Source organism: Hippoglossus hippoglossus, chromosome 14 (assembly GCF_009819705.1).
Source record: "Hippoglossus hippoglossus isolate fHipHip1 chromosome 14, fHipHip1.pri, whole genome shotgun sequence".
Taxonomy (NCBI): Eukaryota; Metazoa; Chordata; class Actinopteri; order Pleuronectiformes; family Pleuronectidae; genus Hippoglossus; species Hippoglossus hippoglossus.
This window is the reverse complement of record NC_047164.1, coordinates 4,650,853-4,667,598: the sequence shown is the minus strand read 5'-3', so window position 1 is coordinate 4,667,598 and position 16,746 is coordinate 4,650,853. Positions and strand designations below refer to the sequence as shown.

The 16,746-nt window shown below is 39.8% G+C and overlaps 2 protein-coding genes across 3 annotated transcripts; both read left to right on the top strand.

Annotated features, from left to right (window-relative positions):
• Nucleotides 1-600: 600 nt before the first annotated feature.
• htr3b (5-hydroxytryptamine (serotonin) receptor 3B) lies at nt 601-7,242 on the top strand. 2 transcript variants are annotated; one of them, XM_034607228.1, is made up of 9 exons: nt 601-742; nt 1,218-1,381; nt 1,599-1,643; nt 1,998-2,107; nt 2,534-2,703; nt 3,530-3,687; nt 4,975-5,185; nt 5,287-5,496; nt 6,675-7,242. In XM_034607228.1, the coding sequence occupies exons 1-9, from the start codon at nt 709-711 to the stop codon at nt 6,938-6,940; spliced, it is 1,368 nt and encodes a 455-aa protein (XP_034463119.1). In that variant the 5' UTR covers nt 601-708; the 3' UTR covers nt 6,941-7,242. The 2 variants fall into 2 exon arrangements, with proteins under 2 accessions (XP_034463119.1, XP_034463118.1); XM_034607227.1 differs by having other exon boundaries at nt 6,663-7,242.
• A 2,055-nt stretch (nt 7,243-9,297) lies between these two features.
• On the top strand, nt 9,298-16,484 carry htr3a (5-hydroxytryptamine (serotonin) receptor 3A). Its single transcript, XM_034607226.1, has 9 exons — nt 9,298-9,479; nt 10,310-10,473; nt 10,591-10,635; nt 11,507-11,616; nt 11,712-11,881; nt 12,610-12,770; nt 13,461-13,671; nt 14,082-14,318; nt 15,502-16,484. The coding sequence occupies exons 1-9, from the start codon at nt 9,410-9,412 to the stop codon at nt 15,819-15,821; spliced, it is 1,488 nt and encodes a 495-aa protein (XP_034463117.1). The 5' UTR covers nt 9,298-9,409; the 3' UTR covers nt 15,822-16,484.
• Nucleotides 16,485-16,746: the final 262 nt, after the last annotated feature.

The window sequence follows — 16,746 nt, the reverse complement described above, 5'->3', positions numbered from 1 at the left end:
TTTTTTGTTGTTGATGCGTTGAAGTGTTTTTGCTCTCTATGAATACAGCGAACAAATGTAAACTTAAAATGTTAGAAATTATAATTAAAATGTTGAATTCCTTAAATTAACTAATGCAAATAAGGGATTATAGTTAAAACTAGTAAAACATTCAGCTTTGTATTATAGACAAACAATATTTAATCACATCTAACCTCATCACAACATGAACCTGTATATATAATGTACCTAATGCAGGAAAGGCCATTTAAAGACTTTCAGCATCTCGTTCAGGAACATTCATGTTACAAACTGGACTTTATTTCTTTCACACCAGTATCTTCATTAGTCTACATCAGGATCTGTGTGTAAATTCCACAGTGAAGAATGAATTTAATCCCAACTTGCTCTCTTCGGTGTCTTAAAATCACCTTTACAACACGAGATAATCCTCCACAATGAAGCAATAAACAGGCACTAAACAAACCTTTAGGGAGTTTCCTGTCCAGCGAGTTTCATTAATTTACGTATCACATTACTCGGGAGAAGTGGGAAATCAATATCAGTGCAACCAAAGTCTCTGTGCTGCTCCGGCCATTGTAATGTCCCTACGCTCGCTGCTGCTTCTGCTGAACCTGTTCGATGAATCTGGGGATTTTCTTTGTGTAAACATATCAGACGTGTGCATGTGACACCTGGAAAACACCTGGAATTTTTTTCTAAAGCCTCATGTCTCTGGTTTGGCTCATGCTGCTGTTCTCAGGTAAGATGCTTCCTCATTGATATATTTCCTGGTATGAAATATTTATCACCTGCAGGGTTTTGTTCCACAGATTTCTGCTTTGTGAAATGCTTCTCAAATGATGTTATTGTGGTGTTTTTGTAAAAATATTTATTTTTATTTAATCTATTATTTTTCTTTACCATAATTAAACGTAATCAAATGCATGTACATGTAGTAATTAATGCATTCTTAAAGAAAAAATATTCATAGATTCATATTATTGCATTAAAAAGTTGTAGAATCATAAAACTATATAAAGTTACTTTTACCTTACACAGTCTTTACAGTTTAATATCAAAATTCAATTTTATTTAGATCTGGCATCCCAGAAATATGACACATGATCCATACATCCACCATTTTATTAAAGTTTGTTTACCATCTTTATGGATTGCATTGCATTGAGACACTTCCTTCATCTGTGACTTGTCGGTAATTGAACTTTGTCCTGCAGCTCATCTGTGTGAATGTGTGCCAGAGAAGCCGAAGCGCTCGGCTCTCAACCAGCTCACCAGGACCCTCCTGAAGAAATACGACTGCGGAGTTCGGCCGGTCCACAACTGGACCAGTGCTACCACCGTGTCCATAGACCTCATACTGCAGTCTGTCCTCGATGTGGTACTTCAGGACATCAGTACTTCTAGAACTTTACGCTTTCTCTTCCACTTGTCAGGAAAACCTAATATCTTTGAATTAACGCAAGGAGCAAAACAAATTTTTGTGTTGTATTGAAAGTTGTACCACACAACTTTGACTGTAAGAGGAATTAAGTCAAACTGCTTCATTTCGTGGCCTTGATCTATAACAAAAGGTCTATTTTTCTCTTTTTACCCAGGATGGAAAGAGACAGAGCATTACTATTAGTATTTGGTACAGACAGGTATGTGGCCCCTCATCTCTCATTTCATTCTTCATAATCCTGAGAAAAACAACCATTTAACTCATCTATAAAAGCCACATTTTATCATATATGTTTTTATAATTGTAATGAAAAACAGCTAGTTGAGTTCTGCTGATTATTTTTCTTTGAATTAACACTGTAAACGTATAATATCGTGTGTGAATTGGTTATTATTAATGGCTATTTACAAGTTTTGTGAATGTGACTATTTGTCAATCATGCAATATTGACAGGGATACATTGTAGTTTATAATATAGTTTGTAAGTAGTTTTTCTATTTAAATATACTATATATTAATATTTTCCTGCACACATGTCTTGTGTTGTTTACAGACCTGGATAGATGAGTTCCTGGTCTGGGATCCAGAAGAGTTTGATGGCATCAACGAGATCTCTCTGTCGTCTGATGCGATCTGGATACCTGATGTGATCGTTAGTGAATTGTAAGAAGCAGGGTGTAAGATTTTGGAACGTGTTTTCATACATTTCAGGAAGTCACTGAACTTTATATGATTAAACAAGTTGATAAATAACAAAATAAATCTCTATGAAACAGTTTAGTCGACTAAAAGGCTCAGTCACATGCAAAAGTCTTGTCCTTTATGTTAATTGAATATTTAATTAAAATGTTTGAAAAATTGTAATATAAGAAGTCTTCTTTGGCAAATATACTTTCTGTTAAATAAAATCTTACTAAAAAAGAATCCACACATCAGTTAAATGTGAACTGTCCTAAAGTCGCCTGTAATAAACACAAAGTCATGATTCCAAAATGGCCGTTACAGTTATGTTAGGACATCAACTTGACATCAAGGTGTTGTTTTCCACGTCTCATCTTACCTCCCCCCCTCCTCCTTGTGTGTCCCCAGTGTGAACGCTGGGAAGTCCCCACCGATCCCCTACGTCTACGTCAACTCCTCTGGCTCGGTGAAGAACTACCGACCCATGCAGGTGGTGCTGGCCTGCAGCATTGAGATGTACGCCTTTCCGTTCGACAAGCAGAACTGCAGCCTCACCTTCCGCAGCTGGCTTCACTCAGGTCTGTGTGGATTTGGTGGTGGAAAACACATTCAGGTTACATGTCTTTATATTTGCAAAGTAGAGTTTTCACACCTGCAATGGTTAAACTAGGATCCCATTTTTATTTATTTGTTGGATTGAAGTATTTGATTTGTTCTGGTTCTCATTTTGAGAGCTTACCTCCTCCAAGGCCCCCATGAAACCACAATTAAATTGACTAGATCCCGATTTCTATTTGGATCCTCACCAAATTGCACACTCATAGATATCATTCCCCCAAATATTGCTAATTTGTTGGTCAAGATCCACGAATAATTCCCTGGGAGCTGGAAAATGTAAAAAAAGCCCAATCACGCAATGTTACAAAAATTCCTGGATCTGCCGTTTTGTTCGGATCCATGCTAAAATCCAATGGGCTCTTTTCTTGCCCCATATCTCATCCTCTCACCAAGTTAAATACAAATCTGTGACACCGTTTTTCACAATGTAACCAACCAACCGAACAACCAACCAACAAATAAATGGACAGGGGTGAAAATGAAAAAGAATCATCCCGAACCTTACAGGAGCTTGTTTTTGTCAATGGTTTTCTTCTTTCATTAGAGTTTAGTCAGTTGTCATGAATTTGGTTAAAGATTAAGACTTAAATGACACTGCTAAATCAGCAGGGGTCATCAGGAGCTACAGCAAAGTAAGAACCTAACCCTAACCCTGACCGGTATGAGGAACACTGCAGTATCTGGCAGGAAACCAGACACACAAATCCTGCCTGGCAACAAAAGTGATCAACCTAGTTTACCCTGCATCTTTTTGTTTTTAACCCTTCGACATCTCTCCCTCTGCAGTGAAGGAGATAGACCTGACTCTGTGGAGGAGTGCAGAGTCCATCGCTCATGATCAGGGGGAGTTCATGAATGACGGAGAGTGGGAACTGCTGTCCGTCCCATCACGCTACTGGCAAATCCACCAGGACCAGACGGACTACGCACACATCCAGTTCAATGTACGTCTCAGTTGTGCAGGTCTGCATTTGTAAGGGCATGATGGAGAAACGTTCCTTTAATCAAATCCTAATGTGTGTAATTGTGGTGCTCTCCAACAAGCCACTCCTAGTGAGCGAGTAACTAAAGTGTGATTGTTCATCGGTGGGTGAGCCCTCTGTGGGTTCCACCCCCTCAACCCCTCGAATTGCAAAGCACAGAGCAACTGGCCGTGACCTCCATGGATCGGACTGGTGGGCTAACGCCAAATGATGAGGCGGAGGCTGTTTCTGGCAGGAAAAGAAACAGAAACAGAGAGAGAGAGAGGGGCTGATAGACAGGGGGGAGGGTGAGCCTCCATAATGAGACTGTCTCAGCGGCTGCCTGATCAATGGACTTCTTGTACGTGGTGTGGGGGGGGGGGGGGGGCTGAGGAAAACGGCCTCATAGCCCAGTGCAGGTGGAGCTCAGGGAGGTTTATTTATTCAGCTCCAGGACCCAAGAAGGCTTCTCGGTAACGGTGCACGAGTGTAATGGCTCATTGGGATTTTGTTAGTGGTAATTTAGTAAGAGTACATCATATGCATATGTTTATATATTACACCATATAATGCAATTAACACCATGCACATGCTATTCCTTAGTTTCAACTTTATGTTTATTGAGCTTTCAATAAAGTTCAATAAAGCAAACAAATGAGAAAATAATTAAAAAAGTGAAAGAATATGTAAAATATATACATATAACAATAGAATAATAATATCAATATGTATAAACATTTATGCATACATGACATACAAATTGGAAAATCATCACATTTTTTAAAAATGTTTTAAAATTGCATATGATACAAAGATTATTGACAGACAGTACAAGCAGAGTAAAGTTAGAACAATCTTAAATCTGTAAATGAATAGAAATAAAATAAAATATTGAAAGTTTGTCTGTGGTAATGGTGGATAGAATTAGATTCAGTACTAGAGGTAAGAAAACCTAATTTAAAATCACACTGACATTTGTAATAATGCAAATGCAGGTCTAAGAATATACACATACATCATTGACATGTTTATATCATTTATTTTTTGCATGAAGTGTTGTATTTTATCTGTGTCTGAATAATAAACGTCATCACAAATAGACAAAATGACGTCAGAGTTGACTTTAGATGGATATCATAGGAAACAGCTGCACGATGAGAGACTGAACTGTTTTTCAGAAACTAGTGAATCAGTGGTTAAATAAAAACATAGCCTCACACCTTCGGCCATCAGTCTCTCAAAGTGTCTCTGACCTTATCTCTCCTTCAGGTTCTGATCCGCCGGCGCCCCCTGCTGTATGTGGTGGGCCTCCTCATCCCCAGCATCTTCCTCATGTTGGTGGATGTGATGAGCTTCTACCTTCCTCTGGACAGTGGCGTACGCATCGCCTTCAAGATCAGCATTCTGCTGGGATACACCGTGTTCAGAGTCAACCTGACGGACGACCTGCCCTCATCTGCCCTCACCACTCCTCTCATAGGTGGGTTTTAATTATGGTTCTATCAGAAAACCATCTTATCAATAATGCTTCACTTTGTTTATTGGTCTTTATCATGTCTTCCCCCTCCCCTCTCTACTCAGGTGTGTTCTTCGTGGTGTGCATGGCCATGCTGATGCTCAGCCTCATCAAATCCATACTGGTGGTGAAGCTGTTCCACCACAGCGAGAAGGAGGTCAGACAAATGTCGGTGTCCGCCTGCCTGCTGGACAAGTACGGCTCAGGTGGTCCCAGCTTCACTGAGAGCGCCTTCACCTCCATCAAAACCCTCGACCACATCAACACGTCTGCAGGTAAACAAGCTCAGACTGGGATTTTTATTAATGTCCTGCTGACAGCGAATTTAAAAAGTATGTTCTTACTTTAGGCTTCATCAAATCAAAGGTGCTCAGTGGAGTCGGGTGAATGAAGTTACAGGCTACACATAAGAGATACTCAGCCTCTGTGATTGAGATGACAGGGACATGGACGCCGGAAGTCAGAGTTCGGTTGTGCTTTTAGAAAATCGATATAATGACGTCATATTAAACATGGATCATAACATGTTACGCAATATTTAAGAGATTAAAGAAACCAACAAGCCTGAAAACCAACAAACTGTGTGTCTGTCTTGCTCGGTTCTTTTCTCATTGTGCTACATTACCAGGGCTGCAATTCATAACTCACATGTTCAACAATCCAAATCACAAGCATAACTCAGGCTAACATAACATTTGTAGATGTGAGGTCAGAGACAAAAACACACTCTGTACCATCCCTTCTTTCAATAATAGATGATCATCATTTGATTCATCACAACAAATCCAAAATGATTATTGAGAAACTTAATTCAAACCATAAATTCAAAGAATTTACATCAACTCACCAAATTTCTGATATATAATTTGCAATAAACAAAAAATGTCTCTAACATCGTCACAGGGACCATAGGACATTATTCAGATATAGATAGGTAACACACTAAATGTACGATTATTCTTTATCGGAAATCTTGCCAAACTTTAGCTATATTCTAGATTTGTGCATCAGATACACAGACAAAAATGAAATCAAATTTGATTAAAAACTAAGAACACTTGGAGAGTGTAAAGAAAGTGAAAAATCCTGGATCCACCCCCTTAATTGTATCAGCTCTAAAAGTGAATGGGTTCAACCTCGGCCGATACGCCAACCTTCCACCAAGAATCAATAAATCCTGCTGACAGAAAGATAAACAGCAAAGAAAACATAACCTCCATGATGGAGGTAACAATACTGGGTTTGTGTATTAAACTGTTTGGCCTTGCAGTATCTCACCAGTCGGGGTTGTAACTGTCGCCCTCTCACTGCCTCTATACTTCCAACATCCTTGATTCCCTAATTTTCCTCCTGATTGGTTTTGATTGCTCACATCTATCTAGAAACATCAGTCCACATTAATTGCTTACGTCTGAAGTCTGATTTGTTGATCTTCTCGTAGATTACGAGCTGGATTACGAGCTGGATCACTCGCTGGACGGGGATTTGTTGTCTCTGACTGAAATCCAGGAAGCTCCCTCTGGGCCGGAGTGGCTCCTCCAGGAACTGGTGTCCCTCCGCTTGGCTTTGTCTCAGGAGGACATCGAGTCTTCGGCCCAGGCTGATTGGCTGGCCCTCTGTTCCAAGCTCGACCGCCTGCTGTTCCGTCTCTACCTGTTGGTTCTGACCGTGTACACTGCCACTCTGCTGCTGCTCTGGGCCACCTGGAGCTTTGCCTGAACCAACACACGCTCAGAGACTTATTGATCCTTTAAATACTGGACAGTGCGTCTGGATTTATGGTGTTTGGCATATTTACAGAGATTCCAGATGCAGAGCTTCAAAAGGAGAAAAGAGTGGATTATTGTATGTGTATTAAAAATGCAATGAAACTAAACTGCACTGTATTTAAAATACACGTCAAGAAGTGGTCATATTTGATTTCTGTTGCACAAACGATTGTCTGAATTGAAATATATGCAGTCTGTTGTATGTTGTATGTTGTATGTTGCTCTCCAAATTAATAAATAAATAATAAATTGTTCCCAGATCTACAGCTTTTAAGTTTTTGATCGATTTAAGTGTTTGCTACAAGTTCAAAAATGAATTTCAATCTGTCTAAAACTACAACTATCGTTAAATATTCTGTTTGTATTTTCTCTGCAGATATTCCACTACACAGCTGCCTCATAGTTTCACAGAGACATTATTACACAGGGAGTGTTATCATGTTTTCCAGACAGTGGAGATGTGAGCGACGATACTATGATAATAAAGCAGCTCCCTGGAGAAAAGCCTCAGTGCCGGTGTGATGTTATAATATTGTATTCATACTTTAATCTCCATCCTGCTGCCACATAATAGATCAATACAGCCCATTCAGAGCTCAGCTGCTGTGGCTCTGCTCCCTGTGGGCTTTCCTAATACTCGTGATAAGAATATCAAAAGTGCGTCACACAAAACTTACCGGCGGAAAGATCCATATTAATGCGATTTTCCCAGTAATTGCGAGTCTCTTCTGCGAGTGGATCTGGTTACATGATGTTATGCAACAGCGCTGAGGATTAAAGTTTAGTCAGTGTCTTGTTTCTGTCTCTGTTACATCTTCTCCAGCAAGATGTCGGAAAATGTGCCAACTCAGAGCTGGTTACGTTGTGTTCTCCACAATCCAATCTAAGGCATGAATTTAGTAATGAAGAATTAAAGAAATCAAGAATTTTCAATTGGAAATAAACAGAATGCAGCCGCTCTCCTTGTTTGCTTTGGATAAATTTATCATTCGACATTACATCTTACATTTTAAAGGATCTTTTCTCAACCAGTTACCACATAGCAGAAGGGTTTTGCCAACATGTGGCCCACACTGCCACACTATCATCCATCGAAACCCACTTAGAATGATGGCGGTCCACGTCCTGTTTGCCAGATCTGGACCACAAGTGAGCCAAAGCAATACCGGATGTACACCAATGGTGCCAAAGGTGGCCTCAATTTGTTTTGTGATATTTGGGCTGAATTCACAATTTACCACATGGGCCGCGTCCAGATTACACGTTGCCTACAGCACCGTATGTTTGCCAGTAAAAGCCCACATTTGTTTTGGCATAGACAGAAATGCTGCATCATTGCCTGAAGTGAGGCTGGTCCTGTCTGATTGGTGCATATCCTGCTTTCTTATTTTGATGGAAGATGTAGACACATACAACAAGAGTGGAAACTATACCGAAATATAAAAGTACAAACTTTAGTTTCTATTTCATCCTCATTTCATATGAACTTGGAAAGAGAGAGAAGTTTCTCTGCCCACAGGGAAAATCTTTTTTCAGTTTATCTGAAAAACTGAAAAGCAGCAGTTTTAGAGATGCTGGTTTTGTACTGGATTGGGAGGAGATACCTGAACATAACCCTGACCTCAATCTCACCCAGCACCACCATCAAGTGACACGACTGCAGTGGAGAAATCATCGCACAACATCAACGTTGAACCCGTGTGCGAGCAAATACCTGCAGCCAGGTTCCATAATCCAAATTCTAAGCTTTGTCATACTTACGTCCATTGTGTCTACATACTTTTGGCCATCTTGTGTATTTGTCAGCAGAGGTAATATTTTGATTTTGGACACATTAATTTGCCATAATGATTTAAAAGTTGTTTAATCCATCATACACACCCAACTGGCAAATTTAAATTTAAATAAGGTATTTTATTATTAATATTGGCAGATTGAACTTCCATTTGTTGGATCTCAGTGTGAAGGCGAGTAAAGAAGACCACGGCCACTGTGGAGTTTATGTGATGAAGGATATTAAATGCAGAGACTTTGTTCTCTGTAAGTGAGTTGACACTCTGACTGATAACTGATAATCATCACATCATACCGTCCTGATGTCCGCGTATGACTTGATCAATAGAATTACTCCGATATGATCCACGATAGAGTCCCACTGGCCTTTATTCCTTCAGTCTATCAGCTCCATTTATCTGGCAGCTGTGTCTGTATTGAACGGGGAGGGGTGGCGTCAGAGCGTATGCAAAACCCTCTAATGGGCTGAGTGACACTAACAAGGTTTTGCTGCTGGATGTGGCTGAACTGATGGATATAGTGGACGGACATGGAGCCCGGCGGTGTCAGGCGTCCCGAGGCCTTCCATCAGAGCAGCAGGCAGATTTCCACAGCGGGAGGAGAAACACACCGGTGAACTGGCAGCATGAGGCTCTCATCAGCCTGGACGACGCTGGTTTTCCTCCTGATTCAAGGAGCAGCACGAGCCTGCACAGGTACAGCTGCCTCTGTTTTACATGTGTGCTTCAGATATGTACCTGTCAACACAAGCCGGCAGCCGGACGACGGGCTTCCAACTCTATTTGTCAGAGAGTCATAGAGATTATTATTTTGTCTGACACAGTTTTATTTTAAATTAAATTTATTAATACACAATATCATTTCAGCCATTTGGGGAAAATCATATAGGTATTACAGTGAAAAAAAGATAATTGTTGGACCAACTTAAAAAATACCTCAATTAATAACACACATTTATTAAGTTTGTTCAAATTAAAGTGAACAAGTTTTATTGACATAAATGATAAATTCAACTTAAATTATTTGTGTTACAAATTAAAGGGATTTTTTAAGTTGGTCAAACTATTATCTTTTTCTAGTGATAAGACATAATAAGAAATCTAAGATTTTCTGAAGAGCTGATTTTTAATATGACTTACTTTACATTGATTTAGATTAAAAATAATATATATAAAAACAATATATATTTCCTTAGGTTTTGATTGTATATGTTATTGTGATAATGTAGCTTATAAGTAATGAAATGATTTTATTTGGAGAATTTTATTATCATTTTTAGATCATAAGGCCATAACTTCAAAATATAGATTGTATTGTTTACTCTGATTTATATCGACAAACATACACACAAACACATGCAACCTTTAAAGCTTTTGAAAGTTGAATCTTTTAATAATATAATAATGCTTGGATGAAAGTAAATATATATTTTATTTGAAAAGATATTGCTGTTTCATTTTACATTTACATTAAGTTGACAAACATTAGAATTGACTTTATTATTTTATTATTTATTAATTTTCAGTTAAGAGACAGGGCAGCAGCACCGGACGATTTGCCAACGCCACCCTGGTGCGGCTGTCCGAGTTCCTGAGTGGGGGCTACAAGAAAGGAGTGAGACCAGTGAAAGACTGGAGGACGTCCACTATCGTCGCCATAGACCTGATGGTTTACTCTATTCTGAACGTGGTGAGTCCAATCATCCACTAACCTGCTCCTTAAATGACCAATAAATACAATATGGCATCTACAGTAAATAACTGACGACCTCGAAAACTATCTTTCGTTTGTTTTTGTTTTCCTCAGGATGAGAAGAACCAGGTTCTGACGACGTACGTGTGGTACAGACAAGTAAGAGAAAAATCTATAACGTCCACTTAGTTTCCTCCATAAACACTCAAACAGAGCCACTTTAATTTAAGGAATAAAAACTCATCAGCATGACCTCGGTGTTATAAGATTCTGCGGCGTTATTGACCTTCAAGATTTCTGTTTATTTGACAAAATAACACAAACCCCAAAGTCGATAAACATCTCTTCACATTCTTAAATGTTTTATTTTTCGAGGAGGTGCTTTGCAGATAAAAACTGTCTAATTCCTATAAGTAGTTTTTTACATTCTGCCATCAGGCAGGATGAAACCCAAGGTCCATTAATTAATTACTGCAGAAAGTTATGATGAACACACAACAGCTCAGTATCTGCTTTATTTGGCACAAAAAGCCTTTACGCAAATCTGTTCTCAAAACTTTTCACAGGTAGATTTAAAGTGACAATATAAACACATTTCAAAGCAATACGAGTGAAATAAGAACAATATGGTGGTGGAACATATTTCTCCTCTTGGGAACATTTCAGATACTTTGAAAAGGGACAATTAGAGAAAAATGAGATTGGCGACCAAACATTTTGTATAAAACGAGTACAAATTGTCGACAAGTTGTCAAATCAGTGTGAATAATAATGTTTGATGATATATTTCTGAGGTAACGAGAAATTAAATAGTTCATTAATTCATAATGACAAACCTCAGATCACTAATCCATTAGTTTTAGTAGATGAGTAATTACAGTTTTTGATATTTTTCCTCCATATTTTATTTATCTTTAAAGCTTATTTTAAATAAATCATATTGTCTGAAAAATTGCAATTTAAAAAATGTCTCTTTTTATGTGATTTACATAGAATTTGACTGACTTATTTCCTCTCTTCAATACTTTAGTCGTGGACAGATGAATTCCTGGTCTGGAACCCAGAAGATTTTGATGAAGTCAAACAAGTGTCTTTACCCACTGCCAATGTGTGGGTTCCCGACATCCTCATCAATGAGTTGTAAGAGCTGCTTCTGGTTTTTCTACCTTCACTTGTCCTCATGTCTTCCTCTGGTCCCTCACACACCTGCTGTCCTCTCTGTCCCCGACCTGCAGCGTGGACGTGGGGAAGTCTCCGGACATTCCTTATGTCTACGTGACACACGAGGGACTGGTGCGCAACTACAAACCCATCCAGGTCGTCACAGCCTGCACGCTCAACATCTACAACTTCCCCTTCGACGTGCAGAAGTGCAGCCTCACCTTCCAGAGCTGGCTGCACACCAGTAAGACACTCTCATATTATAAACCTGTGCAGGATGTCATACAGGCCATTTTCCATTATTATTAATAATCCGTTTTAAAAATCCTTCCAAAGTAAAATAAAAAATAATCCCATTAGACATTACTGGACTGCATTAGAAATCATTTTGGACTTTTTAAACTGTAGATGTTCAATCTTTCAAGCCACAAACTCTAATATCTTCATAATCAGCTGACCTGTTATTCCCATCTGCACAATAATGTATAAACAGATTTTGGTACAAATTATGGTATAATTCATTTATCTATTATGGACAAATTGCCAAATCAAATTAATTTAGAGCTATAGATTTTATCGAATTATATTTGATGTTTTATGTATTTATATTTCATTTAAATCATAAAGATCAACCATTCAAACGTTTTTTTGTCTACACAATTCTAGTATAATTGATAAAAATGGACAAACCTACAAAATAAGGCCGACACAAATCTATGCCAGGTAAATCTCCAGAGTCAGACCAACAGGATCTTTAGTCATTATGAGACTTTTGATGTAATTTAGTTAAAAAATAAATCTCCCCTCGTTGGGAAATAACGTCCGACCCTCTCCTGAACTCCTCTCGTCAAGACTTGAGTAGAACAACTGTTGTGTTCTGTGCATCCGTCCATCTCCCGTCGAGATGAGCAAAGCTCTGGTCAGAGGGTAACTCCGTCTCACGCTGCTCCCGACATTGTGTTCGATCCGTAGTTGACGACATCAACATCACCCTGATGCGAAGCCCCGAGGAGCTCAGGGAGGACAAGAGCGTCTTCATGAACCAGGGAGAGTGGGAGCTGCTCCACATTCTGTCCAACTACAAGATCTTCAGTGTGGACAATGACGACTACTACGCCGAGATGAAGTTCCACGTGAGTACATGGAATCATGGCAGTTTTTATTGAAAACAACACAGACTGTTCAGGAAGATGGAGGAAATGTCAGCTCCCAAAAAGTGAAGCCAAATGATCTTGATCATCCCTGGTGGCTGGATGCGGTACAGGTCAGAGACCCTTCCTCCTCCATGTTAGTGGATAGGACATAGTCATGAAAAGCCAATATCCAGAGCTGAGAATGAATCATAATTGCACAATATGGTAGCTCCCGTTATGCACAACTGGAGGAAGTGGAGGTGTGTCGTTCATCTTTATTTACAGTCTATGGTACAATTTTAACAAAACAAATAAAAAGAAATATATATATTGTTATTTACTGTCTTTTTTAATCAATATGTTACTCAACAGGTGCTCAATAGCTTTTTCAATTGTCTTAAAAATCTGCTTATTTGCTTTCTTTGGTATACGAATATGTGAAGACTGATATCAGTCTCATATTTGTATGTTAATAGCTGTTAATAAAAGTTAGTATGTGGTTAGCATAGCTTAGCATAAAAGGTGAAACCAGAACTTGTGTTATATCGTCACAAATGATTTCTGGAGAACTCTGGTATCAGAAAATCCTCTTTATGGCTGAAACCATTGATACATTATGTTGAATAGTGTCAGACTCACCTCACTTACTGTGTCCTGACTTCTGACTCGACTTCAAACTACATTTCCCAGGTGGTGATCCGGCGGCGGCCGCTCTTCTACACTGTGAACCTGCTGCTGCCCAGTATCTTCTTGATGGTGATGGACATTGTTGGTTTCTATCTGCCACCAGACAGCGGAGAGCGGGTCTCCTTCAAGATCACTCTGCTGCTGGGCTACTCCGTCTTCCTCATCATCGTATCAGACACTCTGCCTGCCACCGCCATTGGAACCCCGCTGATAGGTGACTGGGACCTGTTGGTGTTCATCAGCAGGTTAAATTGAGAACAGGATTTCTGCAAAGAGGGCCCACTTTCGTGTCAAAGTTTATTTAAACATATGAGCAGCAATTACTCTACGGGTCTGATGCAAAATGTCGTGCAAATCGGTTGGGTAGTTTTTGTATAATCCTCCTCATTATTAAACAAAAGCAGATGAAAAAATAACCTCCCTGGCGAAGGAGGTCATGATGTAATCTCCAAAAAGGAATCTGGACTGGGACCCAGTGCAAACCATCGAGGCGATAACATCCAGCCCCATCAAGTTGTTTAGAAGTGAAAATTATGTTGTTCACACCAATTTCTATTTTCTTTTAACTAATTTCCTCGATTGGATCCTCATCAAACACCTTCTCTCCTCTCACCTGCCACGTAGGTGTGTACTTCGTGGTCTGCATGGCCCTCCTGGTCATCAGCCTGACGGAAACCGTGCTGATCGTGCGTCTGGTCCACAAGCAGGACCTGCAGCCCCCCGTGCCGCACTGGCTGAAGTACCTGGTGCTGGAAAGAGCCCCGGTCCTGTTCTGCATCCACAAGAAGCACCGCCTCTGCTCCAGACTGTCGTCGCAGGCCTCCGACCTGGAGCACTACAAGGACAACAGCTATGGGACGGGTAAGGTCCAAGTCCCAGTTGGGGTTATATCTTGTGCCATGAAAGAGGAGATGTAGTTTAGAATTAGATGCATTAAAAACCTCATGAAGGAGGTGGCCCGTGTGTGGGGTAGATCTCAGTGTTCAGATAGTTCAGCAGTGGACAGTCTGAGCTGTCCCTCCCACAGAATAGGTTCAAGTCCCCATTTTTCACACCACGGCTTATCTCTCCAGATAGTCCGAGCAGGAAAACTCTCCCTCTAATTGAATTAGTTCCTTTTTATTTAGCGTTAGGGTTAAACGGAATCACCAGCGTGTTTCTGTGCACAGGCTTACTGCCCCGGACAGCCCCTCTGGTAATCTGATTGGGTTTATGTGTGGGGTAGATGTAATTGGTTAGATAGCTCAGCGGGGGAGATGCCCTCTCTACCGCAGGGAAACTTGTTTCTATTCCCTGTCCTCCCACCACTGATTGGTGGAAACATCCCTGTCTAATTAGTTTGTTTTGGGGTTGGATTAGGGGTTTGGGTTAGGGGTTAGGTTTGAGTTAAAGCATAGCACCTTAAACGAGGGCTACTGGGGGCACAGGGGGACTAAATGGGTTAGAAACACTTAAAATGTTCCTTATTAAGACCATAGTTGGTTAATTAAAGGGGGTGGGGGTTGGTTAAAAGGACCACCGGCACCGGGGAGGGGAGCAGCAGTACTTAGGGTTAGGGCTTCTGGTCTTCTGGTCTTTAATTATTAACATTAAATAACAATGATAAGTAATTTACTGAATTTATATTTTAAAAAGTGCTGGTCGAATTAAATCAGGTGGCAGGTTAAAATATATAATATATATAATACATAAATACATCTTTAAGTTTAGTATAAAGTGATAAGATAATAAAAAACAAGAGCTAAAATACGAAAGATAATTAGGCGCTAAAATCTTCAATCAATACACACAACACAAGAACCCAGGTTAGGGTTGTTGATGGTTTTCATCTTGATATTTTCTCTTCATGGTTGGAAATGATGAACATTGGCTTTTAGGGTTAGTTATATTTTTCTTGCAACATTAATATCAGTATCATTTCTTCATGGGAAGTCAGTAATCTAAAACAATCCTTGACCTTTGCTTTAACCTCTAAAGTACCTCGTTCTACCTCGATGAAAAACTCCAAACCTTCAATAATGAAATGAGTCCTTGTCCCTTCCTGCAGCCCGGTGCACCCACCACCACCACCACACCTGTGAGATCGGCCAGAGGCTCAGTCAGCACGACAGGGAGGGCGCTCTGCTGGGACTCGGCCTTCCTCCCTCCCGGGACCCCACACCCCCCGTCATGGACAACATCCTGCACGAGGTGACCGCCATACGCCACTTCCTGGAGAAGAGGGACAGGTGCCGGGAAGTGGCCAAGGAGTGGCTGCAGGTGGGCTACGTGCTGGACGTGCTGCTCTTCAGGGTGTACCTGGTGGCCGTGGTGGCGTACAGCATCACACTGGGCACACTGTGGTCGGTGTGGCAGGTTGCCTGAGTCTCACGGTGACGCTCAGTAAGTGGAGCGTGGAATTCAAACAGGTGAGTGTTGGAGGCTCTGGAGCCTGCGTGTGTCGCTCAGTGGATTCAGAGAGCAACTCGTAAAGTGATGGAACAGCGACATGGTTCCTGTATTTGTGGCACTATATCCTACACGTGTTATTAAACATAGAGCCCCTTAGATTTGTAAATGTAATGTTGATGATATTGTTCATATTTCCATCAACTGGATCTGTTTTATACAGTTTCCTTTTCACATAGAGAACAAATAACAGTGGTAGAAAAGAAAGATACAAATCTGCATCATAGATATACAGGGTATTTTACATGTATAATTTACCTGTTTCATATTATTCCCGAGAATTATTAACAGACAGTTACAATGATTTGTTTATTACTTGGTCCATTGTTAATACGACCACAACTTCCATGTATTTAAATGAAATAATATTTGTGTGTAAAAACCTACATTGTTCAAACTTTGACAAACTTGTGTTAAGGACAAAGACTATGTGGACACATCCAGCTCTGAAGCTTCAGTAGAGAGTAAAACTTGGTTGGTTGGTGTCAACTTCTGAATTATGACAACGCTGTTAGTGCAATATAAATAATTTAAAAATGCATTTACTATACATGGATTCATACGTAGAGAATTTATATCATAAATGAAATACATGTTTATTCAATAAACATTGAATTCTGTGTCTTTTTGTGTTTAATTTGGAATTCATATAGTCAAGAGACAGTCACAAAGATTGTTCATTTAATTTAATTTTATTTCATGCCATGGTAAATTATTATTCTGTAAATAAATATATATATATGTAATCATCTGAAATGTTGAAAATAAGTTTTTTAAACTGTTGTTTGTATAACAGAGTTCAAGTACAGCATCTTATTTGGGTTTTAACATTTTTATTTCA